This window comes from Poecile atricapillus, chromosome 2 (genome assembly GCF_030490865.1).
Source record: "Poecile atricapillus isolate bPoeAtr1 chromosome 2, bPoeAtr1.hap1, whole genome shotgun sequence".
Classification (NCBI taxonomy): Eukaryota; Metazoa; Chordata; class Aves; order Passeriformes; family Paridae; genus Poecile; species Poecile atricapillus.
Window position 1 is genome coordinate 115,314,494 of NC_081250.1, and position 14,561 is coordinate 115,329,054.

The 14,561-nt window shown below is 39.1% G+C and overlaps 1 protein-coding gene across 2 annotated transcripts in view; it reads left to right on the forward strand.

Moving 5' to 3' along the window:
* The window catches only part of LYN (LYN proto-oncogene, Src family tyrosine kinase), a 50,180-nt gene that overhangs the window by 21,574 nt on the left and 14,045 nt on the right, over positions 1–14,561 (forward strand). For both annotated transcript variants that reach the window (XM_058832824.1, XM_058832823.1), the window contains exons 3-10: positions 1,189–1,237; positions 1,330–1,435; positions 1,878–1,976; positions 2,082–2,185; positions 3,678–3,827; positions 5,105–5,257; positions 11,085–11,267; positions 12,749–12,825. In XM_058832824.1, coding sequence (XP_058688807.1) covers positions 1,189–1,237; positions 1,330–1,435; positions 1,878–1,976; positions 2,082–2,185; positions 3,678–3,827; positions 5,105–5,257; positions 11,085–11,267; positions 12,749–12,825 — 921 coding nt within the window. The remainder of the gene's footprint in view (positions 1–1,188; positions 1,238–1,329; positions 1,436–1,877; positions 1,977–2,081; positions 2,186–3,677; positions 3,828–5,104; positions 5,258–11,084; positions 11,268–12,748; positions 12,826–14,561) is intronic.

Below are 14,561 nucleotides of genomic sequence, written 5' to 3' on the forward strand. Positions count from 1 at the left end.
TGGCGTAACTTAAATTTCAGTCCAAAGCATATGCATGGAAAAATTCAAATTATCATTAATCCACAACTGGGCTTTTAGTGTTGGGCAGTTCACCCTCAATGAATAAATACCTAGAGGAATAAAAATTAAAACATGGTGGTTTGCTACTTTATGTTTGTTTTAGTTTTCTGCTTAAAAAAAATAACTTGGCAATGCTTGAGTAGATATAACTATGTCTGTAGAAGAATGCTAGATGACATTAGAAAACCTGAAGTAGTTTAGATCCACTTTTTAAAGCATTGGGTTTTTAGTTGCTATGGGATCCAGGTGTTGGTTATTCCAGTTAAAGGCTGAAGTAATCATGGGTGATTCTTTACCACCTCTAGTCAGCTTTACTCACTGAAGGCCACTGCTGGGCCTTGCCTGAGGTGTGTATTTATTTATAAATAAATTAATTATTAAGGCTGGGAGGGGAGTGCAGGGTGCAGCGGTGAAGGGAGCAGCAGGGAGGAACAGGCTAACATGTTCCATGTGTGCTGCCTGGCATTGGAAGGAAAGGTGCTGGGATGGGGAATTCTGCTGGGTACCAGGTGGGTTTGCTGATTTGCAGCGTGACTCGTACCTTTTCCCTCCCCCCCAGCCTTCTCTACTACGCTGAGGAAACTGTGTCTCCTGCCTGCCCTTGTTCAGGGACCTGCTCTCCGCAGGTGTGAAACGCTCCCTGCTCCCCTCTCTCCCCACCTGACACAGTGAACTCAGTGTGCTCTCAGTCAATGAACACACATCACAAACTACCTTTTTTTTTTTTTAAATTACGTGGGTTTTTTTTTCTTGCACAGTCTTAGAGCATAACCATGCTTGCAGTTCTTTAGCATGACAGCTACATGGTAATAACTGTCCTGCTTAAGTGCCCTACCTAAAGCCTCTTCAGCAGAAGTCCCAAAGCTGTGAACTTCCTCCCCACGGCTTGTGCCACACCTTCACAAGATGTGAGCTGCTCAATTTAAAATCTATACATTTTTATACTGTCATATGAATAATTTATGTATTTATATATACTACATATTTTGAAGAATGGTGGGAAAAGATCTGAGTATTTCCTTTTAAGACACATGAGATGACACCAAAGCAACTGTATAATATGTAATTGTAATTTAAGATCATCACAAAGATCTAAAACTGCTTAATTAAAGACATATTTTATTGTAGGCAAATCCAGAAGCACAGCTCTTACCAGGACAGAGGTTTGTCAGTCAAGGTATGTTTCTATGGAAATCTCACAGCTGCGTGCTGTGCCCGTGTCAGCCTGCAAAGTGATGTGAGCGTGCCTTTGTCTTTCTACTTTTGCAGATGCAGAGGAGCATGGAGTCATTGTGGTAGCTTTGTATCCCTATGATGGCATTCATGAAGAGGACTTGTCCTTCAAAAAAGGAGAAAAACTGAAAGTTATTGAGGAGTAAGTATGACACTATTGTTGTGTTGCAGATTTTCTTTGGGCTCATCTAATTCCCTCTGCAATGCTTTGATATCCTACTTATACTATGGGTGTATGCTTACATGTGGTAATACAAATGCTTTATGGAGTTATTCCAGGTTGGATAGGATTTTGACCAACCTGCTGCAATGGAAGGAACCTGCCCATGACAGAGATCATCTTTTAGGTCCCTTCTAACCATTCTAACCATTTTTGAGTCTATGGTTCCCTGATTTGGCAGTTGGCCTCAGTAACAGTGACCAAAGTTTGATCCAGTGGAACCAGTGGCTACTCGGGTTGCTTGACTTCAGAGGAAAGATTGTGCTTCTCTCTGCAGCCTGGGCAAAGCTCTCAGCAGACTAGAACCTAAGTAATAATTTATCATTTTCTTTTCATGTGAATACTACTCTTTTTTGTTTTTCAGATCTGGAGAATGGTGGAGAGCGAAATCTCTCACTACAAGAAAAGAAGGTTTCATTCCCAGCAACTATGTAGCAAAAGTAAACACCCTGGAAACTGAAGAGTAAGTTCTCCCAGTCTCCAAATTCTGGCAAACTTCTTTACCTTGGTAGTGTATCCTTTGTGGGTGGGGAAAGAGGTGGTTCTAACTCTTCGAAATACTTTTCAGATGGTTCTTCAAAGACATAACCCGCAAAGATGCTGAAAGACAACTCCTGGCTCCTGGAAATGGTCCTGGAGCTTTCCTTATAAGAGAAAGTGAAACATTAAAAGGTAGGTTTTTGGGTGGTACTTTGGAATTGAGATAGAGTTAAAAACATGCAGAGAGTCTACACAAAAATTGGCATTTGGTGTGGAGTAGTTGCAGTGCATCCTATTGTGTGAATTTTCTGCAGTTCCGTAGGAGTGAGAAGAATGAGAAAATTACCAGAAAAAGAGGGAAGAGAGTTGCAGGCTAACACCCAAATCTGAGATAAGGGGGCGGGGGGGGGGGGGGGGGGAAGTGTTGTGTGTGTGATTAAACTGACAAGAAGCGGAAATGAAGTGGCATCTTTTCTCCTCTTAATATCTGTGACTTCTTTATTGAAAGACATGTTACTGTAATGGTAGCTGCTGCATTCTATAGTCTTCCATTATTGGGTCTGTATCCATTGCTACAAGTTTAAAACTGTAGCTAGTGCACAATGGGGGTTTTCACTTCTACAGCGTAGTGGGATTCTTTTCAGAAAGCTTTTTGGTAAAATTTTGTCCTGTAAATGGAGCACTTTGTGCTGAAAAGCTTAGTGAAGTCTCCAGGCTCTTCAGCCTTTGAGGAGAGCTTGGGAAGTTCTGCCCCAGCCTGTGGACACTGACTGTGAGTCTGGATGGATATCCCAGCTGGATGCTGTAACACTGCATCCTCCAGAGGAAGACACGTGAAGCATTTTAGCAGGTCATGCCTCTCCACAGGGTAATTTTTTTGGTTCTAATGCCACAGGTTCTTGACTAGGTGTCATTTGTAATGGGCCCATGCCATTGTGCTACCAGCTGAGGACTCCTAAATTAAGTTCTCAAGGGAAGTGTTCTAAATTCTACATAGAGTACTGAGAGTAAGGCAAAGTACCCCCCAGAGTCATTGGATATGTGTGAGGAGAGATAAGGGGATGAGGTCCTTTTTTATCCTTTGAAAATGGACAAGAATTGTACAAGTAGAGGAAGCAGAGTGCTGTAGCTAAAGGTAGATGGTCTCCTGCCCCAATTTAAATCCAGGATGATGTTAGGCTCCCTAGGACTGCCTTGGGATCAACAAATATAGCAGATCAACAGATCTGATCTCCCTCCTCTGTGCCTGAAGCCATCTCCAAACTATCCTTTTGCTAGTTGGCCCATGACAACTAGCATGTTCCTTTTTCAAAATGCTGATCTCCAGGTTTCAGCTTCTGCCTGAGTAGGGTGACAGCCCTGGTCCTGCTCTCCCAGCCACTTCTACTTGAGCTGGGAGCTTTTCTGCAGAACTGGGCACTGAATGTGGAGCTGCCTGGAATATGGAACAAGCGAGTTTGTTCAGAATAAGACTGAAAAAGAAAGTGTGGCTGTAAGCATTTTGGTGACCAGTTCAAGGCTGGTTTTTCCAACTTCCTCCTGTGGATTGCAAAATTCTTTTTGAGGAAATAAGAGAGTAAAAAGAAAAGCAGACAAATCAGTGATTTTCCTAGGCTCAATTGTGCACGTGTGGGCTCTGTAGATTTTTGCTATCTGTTAATGAGCATTCCTTCTTTATCCACAGGCAGCTATTCTCTCTCCATACGAGACTATGATCCAGAGCATGGCGACGTTATTAAGCACTACAAAATCAGGAGTCTAGACAATGGAGGTTTTTACATCTCTCCAAGAATAACTTTTCCTAACATCAATGATATGATCAAACATTACCAAAGTAAGTTAAATCATTTAGGGTATTACTTTATAGAATGCAGCCATTATTTCCTGTGAAGGAAAATAAATTATTTCTTCTTTTGTCTCAAAAATTTTATTTTTTCCTCTATTTTTTTTATTAATAACTTGGGCATGTATGTTATCAAAGAAAGTAAAATTGATTGGAACCCAAGTATTGTTACCATAACCAGATCTAGTGTTGGTTGCTCTGTGGCATAACATTGTGAAATGAAGACTAGCTTTGTAATAAAATTCATCAAACTTAAGGTGATGTGAAGACATAATAATAATTACCTGCATTGTAAAAAACATTTTATCTGTAAATATTATTTATTTTTAAATTAAAAATTATAGTAATTTTTTATTCATAATCAGCAGAAATACATATAGACCTGTGAATGTTGTCTTGTACTTAGTGTTGAGTGTGAAATTGATTTTATTTTTCCTGTAAATTATTGTTTAATTATTTATTTTTAAAGGAAGAAATATTCCATATACTGCAAAGAAATAAAATTACACCCACATAGAATGTATACATTTATTTTAAAAAATAAAGAGGGGGAGAGGAAGGGATAAGTCTACCTATGTTTGAGCTGCAAAACTGACTTCTCATTCTGCATGACCTCCTGCTGGATACCTCCAAAATACAAGTTTTTTAATCTTGTAACTGGGAATAAAGATAAGACAAAAAATGTAGGACATAAAATCACATAGAAATTTTTCAAAGCCATTCTGAGGACTTGGCCATGAAAATTTTCTGAATAGATAGATATGTGTGCTGGCTGTTCAGCACATCTGGAAAACCTGAGAATTATTCAACATACATATATATAAAAGTTAGAGCTGGTCAGTGTCTGGAGGAAAAATAATGTTGACCTACTTATGCTTGCATGCACATCTTTCTGAAACCATGTTGCAAGAAAATTTAATGACAAACTCAGAACACAGATCCCAAACCTGACTCCAATGTGGATCTTAATCAACATAGTGTCAGTAATAAGGTCTGATCTTGTATTTACTTGGTGCAAATTGTGCTAAAACCCCTTAATAATCTGACAGCAACCAGATGCATGTGATACTTTTTTATTAAATTTGTCTCTGAATGTGAAATTTCATATCAGAGGCACTTAAAGCCAGAAAGGCTACATTTTCATCATAACATCTGGTTATTTTGAGCATTATTGTGGGCTGGTTAGTGCAATTAAGCAGTGTTTGTCTCAAGTTGTTTGGCACAGGAGTATAATGTATTTTGTATTTTGTTTTTTCTTTGAAAACCAGGGCAATCAGATGGTTTATGCAGAAAGTTGGAAAAAGCTTGTATTAGTCCCAAACCTCAAAAACCATGGGATAAAGATGCATGGGAAATTCCACGGGAATCAATTAAATTAGTGAAGAAACTTGGAGCTGGTCAGTTTGGAGAAGTCTGGATGGGTAAGTTTATTCTTTTGAAGTGAGTATTTAACTCTGAAGGAAATGTCATTTCAGAGTCATTCAAAAACATAGTGGACATGAACCTGATCCTACATACTTGTAAAACAGCAAAATCAGGCCCAGAATATGCCTTCTCGTGAGGAGAGAGGGCTTGTAAAAGGGTGTAGATACCTGACAAGGAAGTGGAACAAATCCTTTGGGTGTCTCCTAAAGGAAAAAAATAGTGAGTAAGCATTGTTATTCAGGAGGTCAAAGACAATAGAGGTTTTTGCTATCTTTTGAGGTAGAAATAGAAGGTTCTAGTAAGATGTGTCTCCTGAATCTCAAAATCAATGAGCCTCTCAGAACTTTGTTTCAAATCAGAAAGTGTTAAAAAGTATGAAATAGAAAGAAACACTGTCTTTTATTGGATTGTGTAGAGAGTTTTCATTATCAGTTAGTGAAGAAGATGCCTCCTGCAATGTAGTGCGTGGGTGAAAAAAAGTTACCACTACTGGGTGAAAAAAGGGAACAGTCTTAACCCAAGAGTGTTGTCTGCCAGTGTGCTGCTTAGAAAGTAAGTGATTTATGTAGTAAAAAGACTAGAGATTGAACAGCCCATACCCTGAATCATCAGGTGAGACCCCAATAATAAAATAGTCATAAGACCTACAAGTTGTAAACATTAATAATTACCCAGCAGAAAATGATACCATTAAGTATTATAACCTGAATAAGATGCTTTCTTGGCTAATAAGCAGTATTTCCTCAGCCTTAGTGACTTCCTGTTGGCAAGGGGCTATGTCCAGTGTCACATTCAGGGAAAATCATCTTGCTCTTGAAATGCTGTCTATTCTGACATCAGAGTATTCTTTTGGCTCCCTCATTGCATGTTCTGTGTACTATTCATTGCTTACACACTTTTTTTGCCAGTTACCATCTTATTTGAATTGAGCTGTGTCTTCCTCCCAAAGTCTTCATTAAGATGTTTTTTCAGGCCAAATCATTCTCTTAGTCTTTCCCCCATCTCTTTTTTGGGACGTTATGTTTAAATAGGAATAAATTTGTTATAGTTGTAACAAAAGATCAGATTATGGTGATGATGATCATTATTCATTTTAAGACCTAAGATTCTATAGGCAGAGCATTTCTGAGCAACTTAAAAGTGTATCCCAAATCTGGCTAGAAGACACAAAGCTATGAAGGGGTCTGTGATAATCCATGGGAGTGTGTCAGTCTGACAGGAATGTCATTGCTTTGAAGAGATGTTCTCATGTAGAAAAGCAAAGCACTGACTGGTGCTGAGTGGCAAATTATACACACACAACTACAGTGTCAATCAGAAAACTCTAATTGAGTCTTAGGTGCAATCTTTTGGTATAAATCATGTAAAAAAGTGCAAGCAACACAACTCTATAATATAATATAGCCAAATCCAGCCTTTTATCTGCCTTCAGAAGAAAAAGCTTAAGAAACCCTCTAGCTATGATATATATGATTGACAATTTAGATTCTAGTCAGGACAAGTGTCAACCATTGTGCAGTTATTTCTGTCTCATAAACCAGGGCAACAAATGTTTAACTTACACTGAAACACTGTGGAAGTCTGGTAGGAGCTAATTACCTGCTTGAAAATGCAGATCATTTTGGGAAGTGACTACTTCTGCACATACACACAGAAAAGAATAAAACTTTAAGAGGGTGTTTCTGCTTCAAAATGCTTCCTCTTGTTTGTGTCATTATTTTAACATCTAAATTGGGCCTGAACCCTATGTCAGAATTGCTGCACTGTGAGAAAAACTAACGTACTGTGAAAGCAATTGCTGCATTTCCTCTTCTTTGCTTTCTTTCTTATGTGAGAGAAGATGATTTGCATGGCACAGATCCTCTCAAATCAGGAGCATGCTTCATCTTAGAACCAAGGAAGTTCAAGATGGAAAAGCATATTAGGTCAGCTGTGTGGTACAGGGTGTCAGCAAACACTGAGAATTGTAATGATTTAGGGATTTAGGGAGTTATGTAGAGGTACTGAGCAATAATCTGGTTGCTGTGCTCTCCTGATTTGAGAGCTGGTTGTTACACTGCCTCCTCACAGAGAACAAAATTATTTTTCAGCCATCATGTGAATTAGAGAGAAATATTGTTCCATGGTTTAATTACTAAATAAATTTCTTCTTGATAAAGGATACTTAGAATTGTGATTTCAGAGGGAACAGTGTCCCACTCAGAGAAATTATGCTTTTGAGTAAAGAAAGATGTAGACCTGCTGGACAAAATCCAACAAAGAGCCACAAAGATGATGAGGGGACTGGAGCATCTCTCTTTTGAGGAAAGGCTTAGGGGGATCTTATCAGTGTATTTAATAGCTGAGGGAGGTATGCAAGTGGATGCAGGCTTTTCTCGGTGCTGCCCAGTGACAGGGCCAGGGGCAATGGCCACAAACTGGGGCACAGGAGGGTCCTTCCCAACACTCGCTGTGTGAGTGACCAAGCACTGGCACACGCTGCCCGGAGAGCTTGTGGTGTCCCCATTCTTGGGGAGAATCAAAAGCCAACTGGACACAATCCTGGACAGACAGCTCTTGGTGTCCCTGGGGGTGTTGGACATGGATGCCTTCTGTGTTTCTCAGAGATATGGGAATTTAGATAAAATGCTGACACTGCAATGTGAGGATACAGAATTATAGCTTTTATAGCCTTTTTAGTATCTCAATAACTACTTTCTGGGCTTCCATGTGGTCATCTTCCTCTTGAACAGTTTGGAGGAAATTAACTTATATTACGGAATGAGTAAGAAAATCCTAGGAACAAAAATCAGGCCTCCAGTGCCCCAAGCACTTGGCTGTGCTCCTGTATGACCTGTGCAGAGAATCTGATTTATGGAATGGGCAGGTGAATCTGCTCCAGCTCTGAAGAGTTGCTTTTACATAGAGAAAAGTTGCTATCAGTTTTCCAGTTTTTTCTATCAATACAAGTGCTATTTTATGCATTTTGTAGAGATTTTCTGGGTTTGTGCTCCCAAGTTAGTGGTTATGTGTGCATTTTGGTCATCAGTTGTGCAGCCTGGGCTTTTTGCCTTCACAGGGAGCCCTTTAATGGGCTGTGTGGAAATGAGTGAGGGATGGAGCTGCTGCTGCATTTTTCTGTTCTGCAGCTGAACCATGGCTGTAGCAGGTGAAGGAGTGAAGTGCTGGCGTGCAGTTGGATGCAGAGAAGCTGCTGTTTCTCAGACTCTTTCCCAGTACCTCCTCCAATAGTAACTACTCCAGCCATTGTCTGCCTTCTAGCAATGTCACATCTCCATAGCTCAAACAAGTTGTTCCCAGTTTACCCTGCAGGGAATTGCTGGAAAAGTAGAGGAAGGAGAAAGCTGAATATTAGAAGCTTGTTCACAAAGCTCTGCATCTTGAGTCCTGTTCAGAAATGGCAGGTACAACCTCAGTTGTCTATTATAAGTTCATATCACACCTTGGCTTGATTAAGCCCGTGCAAGACTCTGGAGACAACCTGGCTATGCAATATACTACTACTCTGTCAAAATAAGAGTAATCAACTCCAAAATAAATATCTAAAACACTTTTTTTTGAGAATTCAATTCTAACATGTAGAGAAGAACATGGCTCGTTCTGTGAGACATCATCACACAATCCTCAGACTTTCATACTATTGCTTGCTTCACATTTGATTTTTAACAGTAGCTAAAACTGCAAAGAAACTGATGTCCTCCCATGGTATGAAAGGTTTTTAGACCATGGAGTTCAGAGCACCTGGGCAGCTACTTTAGTGATGTGATGAACCAGAGCAGCACTGCAAGAGCGGGGTCTATGTTTTATTATGCATTTTTGCTCCTAGTGTGAACTGATATGATGTGAATTATGGTGCTCTGTGGTATTAATAATCCATGAAGAGAATCCTCAAGCAGGGCTAAGAGGAAAGTTAACAAGGAAAATGCAGCAATTATGATGTAGTTTATTAATGAGACACATCTTGCTTGCATCTCAAGTGTAAAAGATTCTCTTACTCAATAAGCTCTGAATTAGAATATAATATGTGCTTTGGAAGTGTATTTTCTTCTGCAGCTGTTAGAAATACCAGAGTGTGCTCATAGAGCTCATGGCCACGTTGTTTTTGTGTCCCATCCCTCCTTTTCATCACACATGATGAAACAAATGAACATGAGAGAAATCCGAGATCAGGTATTTCTACTGCTCTCACCAGTTATTTATTTTGTACATTACCACCAGAGGGTCAAGGTAGACTTTTTTACAGCAGAAAACCTCAGTATCACAGAGATGTTGCAGTAAAGCAAACTATCTGTAAGAAAGACCCAACTTTGATGGATATCTTTAGTGAATGTAAAATACTGTTACATAGTTAATGTTAAGTGTGTTGGTCATAATTGATTCACTGAAATAGTTGCGTGTTCAGTAGGGAATTCAGCAAATTGAGAATGGAGCTCATGCTCTGTTTTAGGGCATGAGATGGAAGAGTAGAAATTATGAAAATAATCTTTCTGCTTCCTAAATATAGAGAAATATATTTATTATCTGTTTTTCTGCTAGTTGTAAATCATAGACCTGAGCTTTACCAGCAGATTTGACCTGTAGCTGTCATTTCTTACTATTAGGTAACTTAGAGAAATGTCTTTGCTGTGTTTTGACCTGACCATGTTTGGAAAAATAGATTTGATAATCATGCAGGTGAATATTTTGTGATTGTGGCATAGTGGCTTTTCTCAGGTGTTGATCCTTCTTGAAAAAAGATGCAGTGCTCAGAGCAATCACTGAAGATCTGGAAGCTAGGTCCTTGCTTTGCCAGTGATTTCTTTTGTTGGATGATAAATAGCATAAGGAAATGGTGGATTCCAGTGTAGAGGTGCATCCATCATGGCAGTGATCTGGATTGTTGCTGAATAAGGAAATGAGGCCATTTTGTTGAGTCAGGAAGGCTTTACCTCTTCTGAGAAATATTTCTACAATGTTGCCTTGGGTATGGTGGGAATAAAAGTTGCATTTACATCCCACTCACTCTTTTATTTCTTTTATTTTTCAAATTAAATTGCTTCACAAGATAAACTTTAGGATCAATGCTTGCTGCTCTATTTCTTAATGCTATTTTAACATTTATTTAATGTTTGGTAAGTATTAAATCTGAGAAAACTTCACTGCTTTTCTCTTAACTGATAGTTGCTTTTTATATAATTAGAAGGTTATATTAGAAGGTTTGATAATCAGAGACATGAACCACAGCCACAGTCTCCTCCACTCCTGGCATGGGCTGTGTGATAAGAAGTTATCACATCTTAAATCTTGTGCTGAACACCACAGGATTGCAGTCCTGGCAGCATGTCCTTGTTGGTCACGAGAACCATTTGACTGCATTTTCCTGTAATGCTCCATTTTGAGCACTAAGGGTAACAGGAAGGATTATAAGCATGAGACTGGCATGCATGAAATAAGTGTAATCATGGGATTTAAGATACTTCAGAATCTTCCAGCCAGTCCTTGGGCTCTTTTGTTCTGAGGCAGTTTTAAGTGGACATTCATTGAAATACACCTTGACTGAGTATTTTAGGGGCTACTTGTGAATGGAAACTTAGTATGAAGTAAGATCATTTTCTTGCTTTATTTTTTTTTTCTCTAGAAATAAGGAATGGATCATTTTTCTCTGCAGTGCTTTATAAATTGCAAAATAAAAAGGAATTCTAGCATAAATATTTGTGCTACATCTGGTACTTGCTTTCAGGCTCTTAGCTATTCCTGGAATCCAACCTCACCTGCTTGACAGATTGCTTGACTCTGTGGGCTGCAGAGTGACTTCAGCACACTGATCATATCTCCTCCTTGTAGGTTACTATCATAACAGCACCAAAGTGGCTGTGAAGACTCTGAAGCCTGGAACAATGTCTGTGCAAGCCTTCCTGGAGGAAGCCAACCTCATGAAAACACTTCAGCATGATAAACTTGTCAGGCTTTATGCTGTAGTGACCAAAGAAGAGCCTATTTATATTATAACAGAATTCATGGCAAAAGGTGAGCAAAACCTTGGACCTGCATGCTGATTTGGGCTGAAGGAGAGTTTATGTTCTTCCCAGTGGCTGTATGAGGCTCTGTTCTGGGTTTGTGCTGAACACAGGGTTGATAATTCAGAGCTGTTTTTGTTGTTGCTCAGCAGGGCTCTCACAGAGCCAAGGCCTTCTCTGCTTTTTGTGCTGCCACGCTGGTGAGGGGGCTGGGGGTGCATGGGAGGGTGGGAGGAGACACAGCCAGAACAGGTGACCCCAGCTGACCAAAGGGATATTCCAGACCATGTGGAATCATGTTCAGTATATAAAGCTGGGGGAGGAATGAGGAAGGAGAGACATTTGGAGTGGCAGTTTTTTTTCCCTAGTAAACATTACATGTGCTGGGGCCCTGCTGTCCTGGGAATGGCTGAGCACCTGCCTGCCCATGGGAATCACTGAATTGATTCCTTGTTTTGCTTTGCTGGTGTGCACAGCTTTTGCTTTTTCCTCTTCCTATTAATTTGTCTTTATCTCAGCCCATGAGTTCTCTACCTTTTACCTTTCTGCTTTTCTCCCTGGTCCCACTGGTGGGGAGTGAGTGGCTGGCTGATGGCTGGGGTTAAACCATGACAATCTGCAAACAATAGTTTAGTGAACACTTCTGGTTCTCCTAAACTATGCCCCTTTCTTTTTAAAGAAAGGAATGATAAAGTTATTTTTAAATGTTCAAATATTAAGGGAGGGAGCACCTATCCTTTAGATGTCTGGGGCTTTAATTTTCTGACTCATTACTGCGTTTGTGAAATAAACCATTTTTACGGTTTTCTTAAATGCAGCATTTTCTATTGTTTCTGAACCAGAGGATAACCCAAAGAATAGCTCTGGGTCCTTTGGACTCGCTACCTAACTTTTTTTCTGGTATCATAGCAAGGCAATTGAAAAAATCTTAGGAGTTGCCTTATGTGGTTCTTGAATTGATAAAGGTGTGTGTAATGAGGTGAGTGAGGAATGGTCAATGGTGGCTGCACTACTAGGAAAGGACTCTATAGAGCATTAGTGCACAAAATATGTGAAGTTTCCTTCTCAGATTATCTTGGCTAGTAGCTTTTCTTGTTTTGTTCTGTTTTCAAGTAATTTTGCTGGTAATTTAATGAACAAATATTGAGGCACTTAGTCTGTATGACTTGTTTTGATGTGTGTGATTCTCCAAGACATCTTTCCTGATTGTCCATACAGTGGGGTCCTTATCAATCTCAGCACCACTGAACTGAGTTATGGTCTCGTGGGAGTTTCCTACAGCTGGGGAAATAGCAAAACTTGAATGTCTGACATGCTGATTTGGGTGTTCCCGTCATTAAATCATGCAAAGAGACTGTCTTACTGTAGTCAACTTGAAAATACTTCAAAATACTTGACTGCATCCTTTTTGTTATCCAGAAATTGGGGAACCAGTGTGACTTTTATTTTTGTAATAAGATGCACTGATTTAATCTTTCTCTGTTTTAACAGGAAGTTTGCTGGATTTTCTAAAGAGTGATGAAGGAAGTAAATTGTTGCTTCCAAAGCTAATTGACTTCTCTGCTCAGGTAAAACTTAAAAAATACATTCAAAATTGTAGGGGGTTACTTCTCTTAGAGTCTGAAACTCATACTGGGCCATTTTATCCTAAGGATTTTTAACATTAAAAAAATGCAATTTACGCATCAATTCTGAGTAAATACGGATCATTGAAAGGAGGAGATAGATGGAAGAGGTTTCAAAGAGAATATGTGGTTAGGCTTAACTCAGATACTGCTGGTGATGTGTTTAGATGGCAGCAGAACCCAGCTGCCTTCCTTTATGAAAGAGTTTCACAACTCTTTCAATTTGAGTGGCTATGAAGGACAAGTCTGTGAGTTTTTGCGTAGCAGATTTCTTCAGAGTTAATAAATGTGTCATTTTTTTTCTTCTTAAGTTAGGTCAAACTCCTCTTAACCTCAGTGTACTCTTCTTGGTTTCAAATTCTTAGATAAATTATTGTGAAATGGTGTTTCAGGTACTAGTCTATGATTTATAGAACCAGGATGATTGCTTAAAAATATACAAGTTATCTCTGTCTTAAATGAAATCTGAAGAGAGACCCCAGAGTGATTTGTGTGTCACAGCCTGAATCAAAAGTCCCACAGCCAGTGGGACAGTTATCAGAATTAGGTGTCCAGGGAGGCATGTAACAAAAATAGAGGAATAATTCTACTTTTGCAGGTTGTACTCCGTGTTTAATAGTAGGTAATTATGGCATTTCTGGTAGGTTATTTTTAACCAACCTTTTTTGGGGTTGTTTTTTATTGCATTAGAATTTACAGATTGTTGGACCCTATTATGTTAACTTGTTATAACTCATAAGGAAAGATGGGAAAACATTAAAAGGTATAATAAAGCATTAGGAATCTATACCAAAAATTCACAATAAGAATATTATATAAGTGTTTTATGTCATATTGCTACACAAATAATTATAGGATTGGATATTAACAAGTATTTCTTTACCAAAAAGATTTGTCAAACACAGGAACAGGCTTCTTAGAGAGGTGATCAATGCCCCAGACCTGTCATATTTTAAAAGTCATTTGGTCAATGTCCTTAATATATGCTTTAACTTCTGGTTAAAGTGGTCTGAAGTGGTCCAGAAGTTGGACTAGATGTCTACTGAAGGTCCTTCCAAACTGGAACTATTCTATAGTATATATCACATATTGTTATGTAGATGTTCAATATATCAAATATAGGTTTTTGTTTCATATAGACGCAATTGAAGAGCTATTTTTCCTATAATTAGTGGTTTAGTGTGGTTATAAGCTCTTTAAATTTTTTGAACTCTTTGGGTAATTTGTCCTTAAGAATTTATTTTTAGTGGAGTAAAAGCTTTGCAGATGTGGGAAACCTGCTGGATCCCAGGTCGTGGTCTGAAAAGATGAGTAACAGTGGGGAGAACAGAAAATAAATAGCTTTGAAAATAGTGTGTAAAATTCAAGAGAGAAAAGAATATGTGAGCATTGATATGAAAGGAGACCCGAGATGGGTAGAGAAAAGCACATGTGGTTTCACAGCAGACCCTTTTATTGGAGTTAGGGATGTTGCGTTCATTTTAAATTGATACTGTTTTTAGAAATTTAAGGCTTGAAAAGGGTAATGAACTAAAGAGAAACTCCGTGTACAGCTTGGGTAAATCACTTCAAGATAACAAGGGTCAGAGATTGTCATTCACAAAGCTCTGAAGGTCACTTCAAATGGACATCCCTTGTCACCCTGATCTGACAGCAGCCTCTCAGAGCCAGTTCCTGCA